At 42.4% G+C, this 17,463-nt stretch overlaps 2 protein-coding genes across 4 annotated transcripts; one reads left to right on the forward strand and one right to left on the reverse strand.

The window, feature by feature from the left end:
* Positions 1-873: 873 nt before the first annotated feature.
* timm29 (translocase of inner mitochondrial membrane 29) lies at positions 874-14,024 on the reverse strand. 3 transcript variants are annotated; one of them, XM_078951032.1, is made up of 3 exons: positions 13,885-14,024; positions 7,296-7,504; positions 874-1,636 (listed from the first exon to the last, which is right to left on the reverse strand). In XM_078951032.1, the coding sequence occupies exons 2-3, from the start codon at positions 7,432-7,434 to the stop codon at positions 1,044-1,046; spliced, it is 732 nt and encodes a 243-aa protein (XP_078807158.1). In that variant the 5' UTR covers positions 7,435-7,504; positions 13,885-14,024; the 3' UTR covers positions 874-1,043. The 3 variants fall into 3 exon arrangements, with proteins under 3 accessions (XP_078807158.1, XP_023813686.1, XP_078807159.1); XM_023957918.2 differs by having other exon boundaries at positions 13,771-13,910; XM_078951033.1 differs by lacking the exon at positions 13,885-14,024 and adding an exon at positions 7,635-8,635.
* Positions 13,884-17,366, forward strand: yipf2 (Yip1 domain family, member 2). The gene is made up of 8 exons (XM_023957917.2): positions 13,884-14,024; positions 14,280-14,425; positions 14,491-14,571; positions 14,643-14,730; positions 15,566-15,682; positions 15,745-15,911; positions 16,352-16,534; positions 17,093-17,366. Exons 1-8 carry the CDS (start codon positions 13,994-13,996, stop codon positions 17,177-17,179), a joined length of 900 nt encoding a protein of 299 aa, XP_023813685.1. The 5' UTR covers positions 13,884-13,993; the 3' UTR covers positions 17,180-17,366.
* The last annotated feature ends 97 nt before the right edge of the window (positions 17,367-17,463 follow it).

Below are 17,463 nucleotides of genomic sequence, written 5' to 3' on the forward strand. Positions count from 1 at the left end.
AAAACCAACGACGGAGGACCGGCTTGATGCTGTACTAACAATTTATACGATGGAAAGAAATTCTCACTCATTACAAACACAACCGGGTGTTTTTACACTACATGCTCTAAATGGACAGAACGTGTAAAGCCTTTCAGAGCAGACTTAAGTGAAGCGTCACTGAAACCATTTATGTTTGGAAAATCTCGGCTCCCTCACATGTTCGCTCTATTTTCATTTAAAACTGAGAAAGCAAGAACTTTGTAATTTATCAATGCAATCGACCATGTTTTTTCAATAAAAAAAACATTTGAAAAAAAAAACAAAGAGGAGGGAAGTTCAGGACAAAAATCCTGGATTTCTTTTTCTACCCTTTGATGGAGTCACTGAAGCTGAGTCCCAACCTCGCCGTGCCCGATGCCCAAATAGCGCCGCAGGACCTGGGCTCGTGTCTGTACATTGACTTGAAACCTGACGCCCCTGACGCGGTAATGGCGTCCGGCGTGAACGCAGCTTCAGTCAGGTTTGTGAGGCTGAAATCATTATGTGAAAGCAGGAAGGGAGCCGCTGAAGAGCTTTAGAGACCACATTCTTCCACGTCAACCGCTTCAGGCGTCGACATGAACACAAGTCAGCAGACTGGGGAGATGATTTGATTGACAGCTGAGGAGGGTCAAAAGGCAGGGATGCCCAGCTTGGTTTAGAATTTTCCTATTGAGTTCTATGTACTCATCATCCTTATGATTTCATTGAGAATACTGTTGTTGGGATTATCGAATGAAAATTGAACGGAAGGTTCTGGAACACACCAGAACCTGACCGCATGCAGTCGGACCTTGTTCTGGATAATTCCCACCAACAATGACAATGAATGACTCACTAAAAGCATGGGGGTAGTTGGGGGGTTCTCAGAGCTTTATTTAAAACTCTCCAAAGACAACAGGCCCCTTGAGCAGCAGCAGATGTTTTAGTTTGAATCCCCAGCTGCTGTTTCAGACAGCAGAGCAGCAGCAGTGCTGCTCACAGGAAGCACATCCACGGTCTGCCCCCCCCCCGTTTCCAGGTTATTCCTCCTGGGCCCCCACAGGCAAAGGGAGCCAGGACTGTCTGTGCAGGCTTTCGTTCCTCTGCACCCCCTGCAGGCCAGGGGGAGACGTCCTCTGCATGTCCGCTGGCAGGTGCCTGAACTCTTCCTCGTTCACATCGTAGTCCTTCATCTTTGACTCCAGAACCCACCAGCGCCAGCAGAAGCCCACGTCCAGAACCCTGTGAGGGATCTCCCTCCACGGCGCCGACAGGCTGGAGCACTGGGCTTCGTACAGGGTGGTGTCCGGGTCGTGGTCGACCCCGTAAACCACAGACAGGAGGCCCAGGCTGAGGAGGCGGAGTCTGCCCTGGCTCTGCAGCTTCACCAGGTTCTGCACGTGAGCGTCGGAGGCCGCGCTGCGGGTCCACGGCGACAGCAGACCCAGCTGGTTGGAGCGCTCCACCAGGGCCGCCTGGAACTCGGACTGGCCGGGCTGCGAGTGGAAGCAGAACCAGCCCCCCCCCAGCGCCACTGCATACAACGAGGCTTTGAGCGGACGCTCCCGGGCGCCCACAACCATGTCCCTGCACGCCTCTCTGTAGTCGCTCAGCAGGCTGCGACACCACACGCCTGCAGACAGAACACACAGGCGTCAGCTGCACACGGGCCAGGGCGGCGCCCCCTATCTGCAGCCCCCCCACGCCGTCGGGATGGCGCCGGCCACAGAATAGCGTGTCAGGCATGTCAGATCTGGCACAACTCTGCAAAACCATCCGTGCTTCCTGCAGTGATGAGGAAACCGTTCATCTACAGAGCGAGGCGGCGGCGGCGGCGGCGGAATCCAGAGTCACAGCCTCCTGACATCAACATTCCCCAAAATTAATTTCATTTACTTCTAGATCATTTCAAATGAAGGACTTGGTCTCTAGAATAAGAGCCTCTACCGCTGATCTTCTAGATCAGTGTTTTTCAACCTTTTTTGAGCCACGGCACACTTTAACCTTGACAAAAATCCCGCTGGGACACTGGCCCTTTAAGCCAATGCATCATGGGAGATGTAGTGTGAAAACTGCCGAAAAAGGGCAGAAAGACTCGCGTCTGTGAGCTTCATTGTTTTGTTCACGGTCTGACACCGGACTCTGTGGAAAGCTACACCGCTAAAGACGAGCTTTAGCTGGTATTTTTGTTGGAACTGAGAGAATTTATGAGCAGAATTAAGAACAAGGAAGTGAAGACTTTAACCACTTCTGATTGGTCAGACTGCTGACATGTGATTAAGCCTTCAACAATGATTGGCGGAGATAGGTAAAGGGGCGGGACTTTCCCGCAAACCGCTATAGCTGCAGGTAAATACCGTCATTCTTATCAAAATGTCTTTAATAGAATCAAATAAACACAAAGAAAAAGTAATTTTAAGATCTTTTATATTCCTCACTACTCAGTGTTTTATCAGGGCCTGTTTGGATGAACAAAGAGCTGATTTCCTGGAGATGGAAAATGTTTTTAGATCAGTGAATGATTAATGAGGGTAATTTCCCACGGCACACTTGACCATCTCCCACGGCACACTAGTGTGCCGCGGCACACTGGTTGAAAAACACTGTTCTAGATAGATCATTTCATAATAATGTGCTTTAAAACCACATTTCCTGTTTGTTTTTAGCAAAGACCTTCAGTAGAATTCCATCCTGGTGGACATTTCTCAGCTTTTCTGATGCAAATGTTTGAAATTCTGCTTTATTTTTCAGGAGGAGTTGAAATCTTTCATTTCTTTTACCCGGATTCTAAAGTTCTTCTTGGTTTCCTTCAAACCTTTGAGCTTCACAGCTGCTGGACTGGAATAGTTTCCTCTCAATCCTCCTTAAATTCTGTCATTTCACTGGATTTTTCTCATTTTGTCTTCACCTTTAGGATCTCAGAAACATTTAGACCGTTTACCTTACTGGAAAACCCTTTGGGCTTCTCACTGCTGCCTTTCTCTCTTTTTTTTTAAATAACTTTATTGCACAAAATGGAAGTAATAAAGTACAAAACTTCAACTGCCGGTTCCCGTGTGGCGTTGGGGGGATTCCGGCTGCCGCTGCTGCTGCGGTGGGGGTCTTGGGGTGGGGATGGCTGGGCACTCTCCCTCCTTCTTTTCACGTTCCACCATCCATTTTAGAAGAACATAAACACTCACCTGAGCACAGGTGTTAGCTCACCTTTGCACTAACAGTTTGCATGACTGAATGACTGAAATATTTCACACTAGTTGGTTTTAAGGCATAAGTATGCGTGTGAACACTATCTGGTTTGTGTACATGTCGACAGGTGGACATTTTTGCAGCTAGCAGGTGTGTTTATAACATTTGAGTGTGTGTGTGGACAGGCTCCGCCCTTTTTTTTGTTTTTGTTTTTTGTACTACATTTGAGCCTTACCATAATGATTAACAACCAGTAAACTTGTTGCTTTATGCTGCTTCATGGTCTTACCCCCCTTCCCCTCCTATTATCACCCCCTACCCCCCCCCTCTCTAACATCCCTCTCTCTTCTTCCCCTCTTTCCTTTTCCGTCCGGTCCAACACCAAAGATTTTCAGACATGATTGAAATTAATAAAGTTTGGCCTCAATTCCAAAAGGGGTTTATTCAGACATACCTTTGGTTTGTCTGAAGATTAATAACCCCTCTTGTTAAAGTAAAATATGTCCAACACAAGAGGCCCTCAGCTCTCATCTGTCTGCCCAGCTGTTGGACGGGACAAGTTAAAAAAAAAAAAAAAAACTTCTACTACAATTTTTCCAAATACCATTTAAATAATCTAGGAGCGTACATAAAATTAAAAAAACTAAAACGCTTAAGGCTCTCCAACTTTCATAAAAACATACAGCTTTATTATATTTCAGCTCAATTCCTAATCAGATGGTTAATTGTTTCTGGGAGTTCTTTGCATTAGTTCAGGTCAACTGTTTTAATGTATCTTAGCATGAATTGATTAGTGGGTAAATTTAGTGAATTATTTGAAAAGAAACTTCTTTCATTTTAATATTTATCATAGTTTTTGGGTCATTGATGCTGTTCTTTTTTTTTTTACTTTATTGTATAAAACGGAAGTCCAGTACAAAACACAATTTTACTAAATAAACGTCAGTGGAGCATGAATATTCCATGCATTTGATATAAAAACATTGTAAAATCCAGAAAGTTTAGTCCTCCATTGTCGTACGAGTTCATCATTTTAAATATTGTACACGGTTTTTCCAGATAAAGCTAAATAAAATGTGGTCAACAGATTTAGTGTGTGATTGTCTACGTCCAGAGATAAAGCAGAGTAGGTGAGTGGACAGATTCCCTCTGCTTTAGACAGCAGGACTCTGGGTCTCTCTGAAGCCAGAAGTTCAAACGTTTTCTGGTTTTCTCTGTTACAGACAGAAGTTTAAGGAACTTCTCTCCACGTCGTTTTTGGTGATGGTAATCCATAGATATGTTACACTTTCTTTGATGGGAATTTCACATCTGGATCCTGTTTTTTGATAGATATTAATTCACATTTTTTAATGTTACGATGAAGTCCAGAGACATTAGAAAAAGCTTTTATTAGATTAAGGGCTCGAGGATTTTGACTGCTATCTTTCAAAAAAAGGGTGGTATCATCAGCTAATTGGCTAATAAGAATCTCTTTGTCAAAGACAGAGATGCCTTTCAAATTATTTATAGTTATGAAATCTGCCAAGGTTTGAGTGGCTAATGCAAGTAGAGATGGTGCAACCCTGTGGTATTCTTCTTTTAACATTAAAACGGGGAGAGGAACCATATTTTAGCATTACTGTGTAATAGTTTTATTGCATCGCAAAAATAAGAACCAAAACCGAATTTCACCCTCTTCCAGGCATTTTAGTCCTGACAAAGGCGCCTTCGGCATGATTTTTTTAAAGCTCTTCCAGTTCATTTTGTAAAGAAGTGAAGTTAATTTTGATTTGCTGGACATATTTGAGATAATCTTGTTATGTCATTAATGACTTTATCCTCCGTTTCCTTCCTGCACTTATTTAAATTAGAACTAAGTTTTCTAAGGTAGTTTGCTATATCATATTTGAATAGTTCCCAGTTATACAAGTTTTCAACTTTAGCTTTTTCAAAGTAATATGAAACGGTTTCAGAAGTTTGTTTTTCCATGATATCAAGCTTAAGTAGAAAATTGTTTAGGATCCAATATGCTTTTTTTTTCTAGAGTGATTTTGGTTTAACTTAATGGAAATCTGTATTGCTTTGTGATCAGAAAGTGGAGAAGGAAAAATATCAATATTAATGTCATCTGTATCTAAACAATCAGAAACAAGTCAGTAATCTATACCAGACTGATGGGAGACAATTTTCTTGCTCCATGTAAAACTTGATTTTGTTTGGAATTTTTCTCTCCAAGGATCTTTTCAATTAATTTTTTGTCTAATGAGTGAAGTTCAGCATTAGGATTATCGCTTTGTGGTTGACAATCTAACACCATATTCTACGGAGCCCTTGTCCTGACATTACGATATTAAAATATATCTTGTTCCCACAGATTAATATCTTGTTCGTACGAAATACTATCCTGTTCCCTCGAAATGATTAACTCGTGCGAACGCAATAATTAATCCGTGATGATTGATTGGCCGCAAAGCATGCTGGGAAACGTGACGTACTGCCATTGTTGTTATGCTACAAGCTAAAGGTAAGTGCTTTAGGCGAAGCAGCCAGCTTAATATGATATTTTTCAGATTTTCATCGAGACAATAACAGATCGACCATTCTTGCTTTTATTTTTACCCCTATTGAATGCTCACAGAGACACGGAAGTAGCGGCAGGAAGCGGCTTTTGCAGCAAGATGACCGGAGGGCGTACCAGATGATGTGAACGTGAATACGATGGATGCTTTTGTGCTTTTTGAAATAAATAAATCTGTTCTCTAAACATCCTGCGTGTCTTCAATGCAATGTAATGAGACACACACAGACAGAAATGTGAAGGTATCTGCTGTAAATCTATGACGTAAATTAATAACAGGATATGATCGGCTAGTCAGTTAGCATGTAGCCTAATAGCCTTCGAATGTAAAGCGACTGACTGCTAAAGTTAATAAAAGACTAGTCCTGAATATTATTATTCCTATTCGACCCTAAACTACAATGTCAGCTGTCTGTCAATAGACCAGCCAGTTGCCCAAATGCCGGCATACATCAAAGAGCTCTGCGGCGGAGCTAGTAGTAGCCTAGCAGGAGCTATCGTATGACAAAGCAGCCTAGTTATCATAAATCTTTTGATATTTTTCTTACATTCATTGAGACAGTAATAAAGTGATCATTTTTGTTTTTCATGTTCCTTTTTTCAACGAATATGGGTCACAGAGACACAGAAGATACCGCTGAAAGCGGCTTTTGCCGGCGTACAGAGAGCATATCTGCGTGATGACACTTATGACGTGAATAATTATTGCGTTCGAACGGATTAATTATTGCGTTCGAAAGCAATAATTATTGCGTTCGCACGAGTTAATCATTTCGAGGGAACGGAATAGTATCTTGTGGGAACGGAATAGTATTTCGTACGAACGAGATATTAATCTGAGGGAACAAGATATATTTTAATATCGTAATGTCAGGACAGGGGCTCCGTAATATTCAGGTCTCCTCCTATTATAATTATTACATTGGGATGTTTGTTTAAACATTCTATCAATGGATAGGAGTTTCACGTTACTGCTGCTGTTTTCTTTTTTTTTCAAACGTGTTTTTTTTTAACTTTATTGTTCAACACAAATAGAACAAATATGTATGACAGGAACAATAGTCATAACAACAACAATGTCAAGGGATGGTACATGTATTACAAAAAGATTACAGATGCATTGAAAATATTCAGAGACAGACAGTTTTCATAAATATGTATGGCCTTTTTGTTTAAACCATTAGAAATAGTATGTAAATAAGATTCTAATTATTTAATTATTAAAGGGAAAAAAAGTTGTGATAAAGAAAACTTTGATTTGTGAATATTAAATTTACCAAATGATAATTAGATTAATTACCAATTTTACGTTTGATCTTATATTTTTTTCGTGTAGACCAAATATGATATGTTCAAATTTCATCTGAAATTGTGAATCTAATTTGTAATTTATAAAACGTGCACAATCTTTCCAAAATTTTTAGTAGGAGTATTACAGTTCCAAAATAGGTGATTGTTTTGGTAAATGACGTCACTGCGGGCGGAAAGGTCATAAATGAGCTCCGGGGGACACAAACGTCTCCAGGAAAGTTCCGGTGCGTCTCACCTGCTTTGCCGTTTTTCAGCCTCTCCCAGCGGCTGCCGGAGAGCCGAGCGGCGGCGGCGTCCGCCCCGGTGCTCAGCGCTCTTCTCACGGCTCTCGACATGTTAGCAAACCCACAGCCAGCGATAGCAGACGACCTCATCCGGAGTCTCAGCTTTAGTCTTCCGGCAGCAACATCTGTCTTTCAAAGGTTCCGCCTCAGCAGCTAATCCCTAAAAAGGAAACAAAACAGACGTTATACTTATAAAATAGAATACTTTCCAAACTCTTTACCATTTTAACCCTTGTGTTATCCTATGGGGTTAGTATGACCCCACCCTTCCATTGAGGTGTTCTCCCTACCATGACAAAGGTGGATAAAGGTGGAAAGATTTCATGTAATCCATGGACACCAGTGAAGATCACAAATCATGGAAGAAAAAAGGTTCAGAGCACTGTCTAGTGGGTCTAGATGACCCAACTCCCAACGTTAAAGTGACTAGGATAGACAAGGGTTAACGGAATCTAAGTTTTACTAAATTAATAAAAAGTTCAAATATGTCAAAGTAGTAACAAAAAAAGTAGAAGTTCTTTATAAAAACTGTCTAGAACAATTGTTCTGGATTCTAACGGGTCTTTTGTAATGTCAGGAAAACAGTTTTACAGCGAAATCTGGTGGCCAGTCAAATGTATTTTAAACAAACTTGAATATTCTCACGTTCTTCATCCCTTTCAGCTTCTTGGGGTCGAAAGCTTAAATGTATAGGGGCTATACATCCCATGACGCATCCTGCCTTTACTGTGATGATGCAGAGAAACAGTCCTGATACCTTCATCAGTCCATGAGAAATCCAGGAGAAATCTGTTTCTACTTTTATTTGTGTTGGAATCAGACATACTTTAACATTCCTTGAAAAATAACAACCATATTTTAGTATATTTGAGTTTACTCTTTGAATAGGTTTTACTACTAAATAACTAGGCCTAAACTTAACAGCTGAGCAAATAAAAATTCATTTTTGCTGTTCATTAACATACATTCCTCCTAATGCTAAGAAAACACTGTTTAGCATCTGTTTTAGATTAGGATTACAGCCCCAGGTTTACCGACAGAAGCTCTTGATTACAAAACCAAACATCTCACAACATTCCCTCATCTTTTCCAGCCAGGAACATCTTCTCATTAAGTCCCAGCTGAGAAACTCTGAGCCAGAAAAATCAACCCTGACTTATATGTTTGCCTATAAGTAAGCATAACATTCAAATACAGCCTGGATCCAAGAAGCTGTCCTCCAGACGAGGATGAACGCAAAGCGTTAAAAAAAATCCAGACCCCGAATATTCCAGTTTGTTTAGCCAAAGTCATTTTTGTCCACCAGGTGTCGCTGTGTCCTGAATATTCCAATGTTATCCAGAACATTTTGTTCCAAATGACTCTCCCCTCCGGCCTCCTCTAAAAGGCCACCCATCAGAAATTCCTTTTTAAGGAAAAATAAATGTAAGCTGTCATAGTATTATTGAGTTAAGAGTAAAAATGCAAGGAGACAACATAGAAGTTGTTAGTCAGAGCACTTTTGTTATATTCCACTAGATGGCAGTGTGAGACACCAGATGCTTTATTTACGCTCTGTATATTCTGTTCAGGACTCTCTTTGACTGTTCCATATTTTATTTTTTTATTGAACTTTTCAAAGACAAAAATACAAACTCCAGCAGAGGATGAACACGCTACAAAATACACACTCACTAGGGGGGGGTTACAAAATACTCTCAGAAGTCATCAACATGTAGTGTTAAAACACTTAGAAACAATAAAATAAAATAAAAATAACAGGAGCCAAATGATAGCACAGGACAGAAACTAGAATAACAGCCACAAGGAAATTTGTTTAGATATTATTTTAACACCTACTGAGGATTGTAATCTTTTCAGTGAGGAATAATATAATTTAAAATCGTTAATAAAACCTGGGAAGGGGGGCTTGGAACCTCTCCACTTGCAACAGTGGATGTGGTATTTTCCTAAAAGTAAGATGATATTAATGATATTTGAGAAAGAATCATCAATATTTTCCATAAACAGCAGGACATCAGAAATACCAAAGGGGAGAATGTTCAGTTTTAAATTAATCCAATTCCTTATTTGAATCCAGAACTCTTTGGAGTAATCGCATGAAAAAAACAAATGTTCCAGTGTTTCCTCATTGGAGTTACAAAAAATGCAAGATTCCACATCAAATTTAAATCTGCTTTGAAGAAAATCAGAGACAGGATAATAATTATAAATGATTTTGAAATGAGTTTCTTTTATTTTGGGCAGAACAGGCCATTTAATATACTTTGAGTGTGCTTTAACTAACAGAGATTGGCTGTTGAAATAAGAGAAAGATCTAAAAGAGGCTCGATTATGGACATGATAAATTCTTTCTTTTAAACAGTTGTTCAAAAGATTGTTATTTAGTTTAAAATCTAAGAAATTACATCCATTTATCTGTAATTTTGGTAATGAGATAATTGTTCTATGAGGAGTGAAAACAGTGTTCTTTATTAAATGAATCAAAGCAGCAGGAAAAGCTCGACATACTTTTTTAAATTCTTTAAGGCTGCAGGTGAAATGATGGTATTTATCTATAAACGAAGAAAAAGTCTATAAATTACCGTCACTGTCAGTTAAATCTGTAACAAAAAGAATGTTTCTGTCAAACCAATCCTGTTTGAATATAGATTTCCTACCAACTAAATCTGTTCTGTTATTCAATAATGTTGATCCATGAGGTAAAATTGGGATTAAATATCATTTTCCAAAACTGAAGAACCTGTTTATGGAAGTTGGACAAAATGAATGGAATCTTGTTGACTTCAAAATCACATTTCAAAAGGAAGTCTATGCCTCCTAAATGTTTAAAGATGGATCTTGGAATATGAAACCACATGGAGTTATTATCAACCAGAAGAGCTTTAAAAATGAATTCTGAAAGTACCGACCATAGCTTCAAAATCCAGAGCATTGATGCCACCATTATCATAACCTTTGACCAGTTGGGAACGTTTGATATAATGTGTTTTGTTTTTCCAAATGAACTGAACAATAATAGAGTTAACTTTTTTGATGTTTGGAGGGGATATGTATAAAGAATAGCAGGGATAAATAATCTTAGAGACGCCTTCTGCTTTGGTTAACAGATTCCTCCCAAAGATAGTTAAATCTCTTGTCAACCAGCGACTCAAACTTTTCTTTATATCAAACAATCGGTTTGTAATGTTGACTTCTTCCCTCCTTATTGTGTTTGTAGACAATAACACACCCAGATATTTCACTTCCTGAACAACCCTAATGGCTTCAATAGCTCGGTGCTGACATGAGTGAATGGGAAGAATTTCACAGTTTGAATCCTGATGCTTTGGAAAATAACTGAATCCTGCTTAGAGCTTTAACAACCTCTGCATCGCTTTTTAGAAGTAAAGCAGTATCGTCTGCAAACTGACTCATTTTGTGTTGCTTTTCAAAAATAATAAATACCTTGAATATCATGACTATGTTTAATGAGGATGGTTAATAACTGAGTAGCTAATATAAACAGTTTGGGGGAGATGGGGCAACCTTGTCGGATACCTCTTTTAATTACAAAACGGGGAGTAATTCCTGGATTTAAGGAAACTGAACTATAAATATCATTATAAAACATTTTATGGAAGAGCAACAGCTCTGCTGTGAATCAGAAGGCCAGCAGCAGACTCCACTTCCTGAGGAGGCTAAGGTCCTTCAACGTCTGCAGCAGGATGCTCGGGATGTTCTAGCAGTCTGTTGTGTTCAGCACTCTGTTCTTCTCTGTGGTCTGCTGGGGGGGGCAGCATATCTGCCAGGGACAGTAATAGACTGAACAAACTGATCAGAAGAGCTGGCTCCATAATAGGATGGAGGTGTTTGAAGCTGTGATGGAGAGGAGGACTTTAAATAAGCTGGTATCCATCCTGAGCATCCTCTCCATCCTGTTCTTGACGGTCAGTGGAGAACCTTCTCCAACAGGCTAAGGCAGCTTCACTGTCACACCAACCGCTACAGGAGATCTTTCCTACCTCACTCCATTGGACTCTAGAACTCGTCATCCATGTGCAATACATAAAGTCATTTATGGTCTGTCTTTCTCTCCTGATGTGGCACACAATACAACTGTTCTTTTTCACTGATGTTTCTTTCTGATTGATTGTTCTGGTTCTCTGTCGTCTATTGTGTGTTTGTTTGTATCTTGAGCCTAAAGCCGACGCTGCAACAACTGAATTTCCCAAGCTGGGATCAATAAAGTATCTTTATCTTATCTTATCTTATGTTAATAATATTACAAAATTTATCACCAAATCCTAAAAATGTCAGGGCTTTAATTAAAAAGGAATGCTCCAATGTGTCAAATGCTTTATAGAAATCTAGAAATAATATCAAACTATCTGGGTCAACAAAGTCACAATAATCCAACAAATCTACCACCAACCTGATGTGATTATGAATATTTCTTCCTTTAATAAATGCTGACTGACACTCATCCACTACATCCTTCAGTCCTCGTTTAGACGCTCTGCAAAAACATGAGCTAAAATTTTATAGTCATTGCATAACAAAGTCATTGGTCTCCAATTATCCAAATATAATGTGTTTTTATTAGGTTTGGGGATTAAAGTGATGAACCCGTCTCATTGTGTTAGTAATGAACACTTACGATAAGGGTGGTCTTAACTTTTCTAGACTTTTGTACATTAAATAATACCTTTAAAATAAATTGGCTAAGACATTTTATTTAGAATCCAACTTCAATCTGGAATTTCATACCAAATTACATTTTCTCCAAATTAGGAGGCATAAACTTTCTTTTATTCTGTAACTATAATGTACCAAAGATCCCACTTAAGCTTTCTTGCTTCCATAAACAAATGTTACTTTCCTGGTCCCTCATCTACAAACACAATTTCTCTCCTCACAGATACTACATATGGAACAATAAAGACATTACTTATAGACATAAATCTTTATTTTATCCATCATGGTTTAATCCAAACATCCTTTTGGTTCATCAGCTGTTTAATTCAAACGGAGCTTTAATGTCACATGAAGAATTCTGCTTCAAATATTCCATCAAAATACCAAAATCTGAATTTAACTTTGTTTTGAAAGCAATTCCTAAATGTATTATTACATTATTCCAAAGCTCATCATTGCAAAGTCCAACTTTATTACCAATTGATCCGACTAAAATAGAAATAGGACGAATTTGTTTTTCTTCTTCACGTACCACAAATCGCCGTAAACGCTCACTCTCCCAGAAGGATGTTGTCTCCACGTAGTTTCTTTTTGGAATAATTTAGTTTATCATTTAGAATGGAAAAAGATTTGGAATTTACCAGCAAAATACTTTTTAACCAATAAAGTGAAAGAAATCTCATTTAAACTAATTCATAAATTCTATCCAACCAAACTATATCTGCAAAGGTTCAAGGAAGATATTGATGTTTGCTGCTCTTTTTGCCAAGAACAGCCTGAAGATGCTGTACATTTATTTTGGTCATGTCCCTTTTCCACCACTCTCTGGTCTAAAGTTTGTCATTTCATTTCCGCCCACATTGACTCTGACTTTCGCCTGTACTTAAAACATGTTATGTTTGGCATCACCCACTGTCCATCTCATAAAAAAGAACAGTTGTTCTTCATTAACCTTTTGTTGTTTTATGGAAATGGCACATTCATAAATCAAAAGTTACGAATCATACTCCTCATTTCTCAATCTTTATCAAGGAGTTCAAACAATACATTAAGACAATAAGAGACTCTGATAATAAGAAAGCCATCAAAACATCCGATCTGTTATATTGACATTATGGAAGTCTGACACTGTGCCTCTATTTAAGATGTGGCTTTCTGAACTCACCAGTGTTCTGCACATGGAAAGGATTCGAACTGTTCTGGAAAATAAGCTAAATGTATTTTTTGATGTGTGGCAGCCTTTTTTGGATCATTTAACCAAGTATAAAAAAGATACAACCCGCCCACAACAGAGTTAATTGTGCCACTTTTTATTTTTTTATTTTTCTTTATTACTTGGAAAGGATTTTTTCAAATTGCAGTGTAATGTTAAGTTTCCTTTATAGACTCTCATTTCTAGCCCTGGTTTCTGTGTGTCTGTTTTTTTTTTTTGTTTTGTTTTGTTTTTTTCTTCTTTTTTGATTGTTTTCTTCCTGTTTGTTTTTTCATCTCAGTGGTTGTTCAAATGTATGTTGTTTTATGCCAAAATCTTTAATAAACATATGTTTAAAAAAAAACATTCGATCTGTGTGTCAGTTTCAATATATCTGCGTAAAATGTATTAACCCCCTGGCTTGTTCCTTCGTTGTTGTTGTTCACTGTTTAACATTGTTTTGTATTGACTTTTTACATTCAATAAAGTTTGAATTTAAAAAAAACTGGGCAAATTCCTGGACTGCAGTGCGCATGCTCCTGAAACAGGACGCTCACCGGACGCGGATGTGAGCACGTGACTCGTTGTTGACGCGATGACGTGTACGCATGCGCATCCGGCCCATTCTTGCTGCATATTCTGAGCTGATCTATTATAAAAACTGCCCTCACGTGCGCCTGTCGTCACTGATCAAACGGGGCCTCGCGGCTGCTCCTCTTCTCGAACGGCGCGCGGCGGAGCTGGGACTGATTTACGGCGTTTCCCGGTGGATCCGGAACCATGACGAGTCCGAACGACCTGAAATTCGAGGGTATGGCTTGCTTCTGCTGTTACCTAGGCAACTGGGTTATTAGGGGCTCCCGCTGCGCGTGCGCATGTCACCTCAAAAGTTTTGAACTGTACGGTAGAAACATCAAAGCTTCTGAATTGTTGTAAAGAATTGAGTGAAGGTTCTGCTAAGCCTGAGGACCCCAGAAGACCCCATCATCTGCAGCCCCACCTGCCCCTCCCACCTCACCTGTCCCCCCCGCCCCCCCCCCCCCCCAACCTGCTGGTTTGTCTGCAGAACTGGAGGAGGCGGCGCAGCTGCTGTCAGCCGACCCAACTGCCTCCACCCTCAGCATGTCCGTGCCCCCCACCACCCCTGCTGGGGGGGGGGACGTGAAGCTGGATCTGTCGGAGGATGAGCAGGCTCAGGAGGAGAGCGCGGAGGTGAGCTTCCTGTGCAGGAGGAGGAGCTTGGGGAGGCGGCGGCTGACTTACCTGTGTTCTGTCAGCTCCTAGGAGGGCAGAAGCAGGGCGGGGGCTTCTGGACCTTCGAGTACTATCAGTCCTTCTTCAACGTGGACACCATGCAGGTAAGAGGCGGAGTCTGCACACCTGTAGAGTGTGGGCGTGTGCCAGGAGGTCACCCGGTGCTGTGATGTAGGTTCTAGAGCGGGTGAGGGGCGCCGTTATGCCCGTACCTGGAAGAAGTTTCCTCAAACACCACGTCAGGACCGGCCCGGACCTGTACGGTGAGTTACCTGCTCCACAGGTGAATGGGACGTTCCAGCTCCGCTTCTGTCAGTCTGGGTCAGCCCAAGGGATCAGGGGGGCAGAGGGGGAGCAGGTGTGTTGATGTGTCCTTGAGCAAAGCAGCAGAACCCCACACTGGTGCTGGTCTGCTTCCACTGATGACCCAGTATGGGTGAATGGGGTGTGTGTGGGTGTGTGTGTGTGTGTGTGTGGGGGGGGGTGTTCTATCTACTCATTGCTTTTTTTCGTTTTTTACGGTACTTGGACTTTTCTTGTCTTTTTATTGACACGAGCTGCTGACCTTTTGACCTGATGGCCCTTGACAAATGACCCATTGATCTCAATGGGTCAGCTGGGGCGCCCAACCCTGGTTCTTCAGACACGCCCCTTTTGAAGCTGTGCTTGTCCTGCTTGTTGCTGTGAGCCTCGTTTGTGTGTACCATTGTGTCTATGTGCATCTTTAATGTACATACGTGATGCTGCTCTGTGAAGCTGCAACACGGACGTGTCCTCGGCGTGGGACGAAGGAAGGGTCGTTGTAGCATCTAACTGGGTTACTGTGGTTACATGACGCACAGGTGTGTAGCGTTTTTCCTCTGGACCCTTCTTTCACGCACACACATCCACACACGGATGGGGGCAGGACTGCCATGCAGGCCACCAGCAATGTGGGGCTCCCCCGGGGGGCTTTGATGTGTGGTGCAGGTGGAATGGGATTTGAACCTGCAATCGCTTGATCAGAGGTTCTACCTATTTTGTGGGGGAGGGGCACTCCTCCACTGCTCTAGTAAACTCATCCGGGCGTGGTTCCGTCTGAAACCCGGCCCCCTGCAGGCCCCTTCTGGATCTGCGTGACGCTGGTCTTCTCCATGGCCATCAGCGGGAACGTCTCCACCTTCCTGAGTCAGACGGGGAACCCGGAGTACCACTACAGGCCTCAGTTCCACAGAGGTGGGTCCCTCAGTTCTGACCACTGTTTCTGCCCCCACCTAACCTTTGACCTCTGCTCCCAGTCACCATTGCTGCTGCCGTCATCTTCATGTACGCCTGGCTGGTGCCAGTGGCTCTGTGGGCCTTTCTGACCTGGAGGAGGGGTGCAGAGCGGCAGATTGGGGGGTACTCCTTCCTAGAGACTGTGTGTGTCTACGGTTACTCCCTCTTCATCTACATCCCAACATCGGTGAGCGTCACTATGGCAACAGATCCTCTGACAACAAACACAGAGTCCATGTTTGGCCGGGAACACAGAGGCTAGTCTGGAAGCCTGTTGAGGACAATTCAGTTCCTAAGTCAAGTGAGGCTGAACACAGTCTGCCCCACGTGGGGGTGGGAGTTCAGTCTGCCCCACATGGGGGTGGGAGTTCAGTCTGCCCCACATGGGGGTGGGAGCAGAGTGATGTGGGACAGTGTCTGCCAGGAAAAGCTCCTCCAACCTTGCTGGGAGTCATCAGAGACGTGTTTTTAACAGGCCGTCTCTCCTGAGCCAAAGTAACTAGGTGGAAGTATGAGCGCCCCCCCCCCCCCCCCCCCAAGTCCGCTTTAACGAGCAGAATAAGAAAACGAGTGACACACAAACGAGTGTTCTGCTGAGAGTCACCAAGGTCCACTTGTGTCCTCCAGGTTCTGTGGAGCATTCCGGTTCAGTGGCTTCAGTGGGTTCTGGTTCTGGTCTCTATGGGGGTTTCTGGATCCGTCCTGGTCCTGACCTTTTGGCCCGTTGTCCGTGACGACACCAAAGTTATGGCAGCAGCAACACTGGCAACCATCCTGGTTCTGCACACACTGCTGGCAGTCGGCTGCAAGGTAAGGGTCCCTGCATGCATAGCTGCGAGTGTGCACGAGTGTGCACGAATAGACCAACCACAACACTTTTTTCTGGTACACATTAAGTTTAGAGGGTCAAAACCTTTAAAAAAAAAGGTGAAATTCTTCGGGGGGGGTGGTGGCAGCTTTGCAATCAATGCTGCTTGCATGAAGAAAAGACTGGGGTGAGGGTGGGGGGTAGTCACCATGACCTCCTGACCTCACCACTCCCATCCTTTCAATCAGAGGTGCTACACTGGGGGGATGGTGTCAAAATCGAGGCCTGGGGGGCCAGTGTCCTACGTTCTATCCAACCATCTGCCATTGAAGCCCCTTATGGGCTAAACACACCTGACCAGGTAATCAGCAGCAGATGAGGCAGGGATTCCGGGACACCAGCAGGGGGCGGGCCCCCCAGGCCTGGACTCTGACACGCCTGGTCTGCCACGGAGCTGTGGCTCTAACATTTCTGTCGGGGTTCTGTGAGGGGGGGCTGATGAGGGGTTCAGGTCACGGGCTTGCAGAAGCCTTCATAACCATCGTCGTGTTTTCTTCCAGCTGTACTTCTTCCAGGCCTCAGAGAAGGGGGCTCCATGGCCCACATCACAGCCGGTCCAGGCGTCTGCCACCACCCCCACCGTCTGAGCTGCTCCTCATCTCTGCTTCAGCTAAACATCCGTTGGTGCAGCAGCAGAATGTGAAGTTTCCAGGCGTGGCTGGGATTTGGTCCTGATATTTCCCTTAAGTTATTTCAGACAGGAAGAAGCTGGACTGGCCGGTCTTCTTCATCCAAAGTGGATTCTTTGCTGCTGAATAAAGACTCCTAACTCCGGTTTTTGTGGGAACACTGCTTCACCTGATTTTCCCACAGGATTGTCTGGTAGGAGCCCCGCCCTCTTTGTTGGAAAACCTTTGGGGATACCTGAGGC

This window comes from Oryzias latipes, chromosome 8, assembly GCF_053564925.1.
Source record: "Oryzias latipes strain Hd-rR chromosome 8, Olatipes_Hd-rR_3.1".
Lineage (NCBI taxonomy): Eukaryota > Metazoa > Chordata > Actinopteri > Beloniformes > Adrianichthyidae > Oryzias > Oryzias latipes.

Bases quoted from the DNA above. Each gene is read 5' to 3' on its own strand.
- timm29 (XM_078951032.1), bottom strand. From the start codon at position 7,434: ATGAGGTCGTCTGCTATCGCTGGCTGTGGGTTTGCTAACATGTCGAGA. The intron at 1,637-7,295 runs GTGAGACGCACC...TTCTGTCTGCAG, and splicing joins GCTGAAAAACGGCAAAGCAG to GCGTGTGGTGTCGCAGCCTG.
- yipf2 (XM_023957917.2), top strand. From the start codon at position 13,994: ATGACGAGTCCGAACGACCTGAAATTCGAGG. The intron at 14,572-14,642 runs GTAAGAGGCGGA...GCTGTGATGTAG, and splicing joins TCAACGTGGACACCATGCAG to GTTCTAGAGCGGGTGAGGGG. The intron at 15,683-15,744 runs GTGGGTCCCTCA...CTCTGCTCCCAG, and splicing joins CAGGCCTCAGTTCCACAGAG to TCACCATTGCTGCTGCCGTC.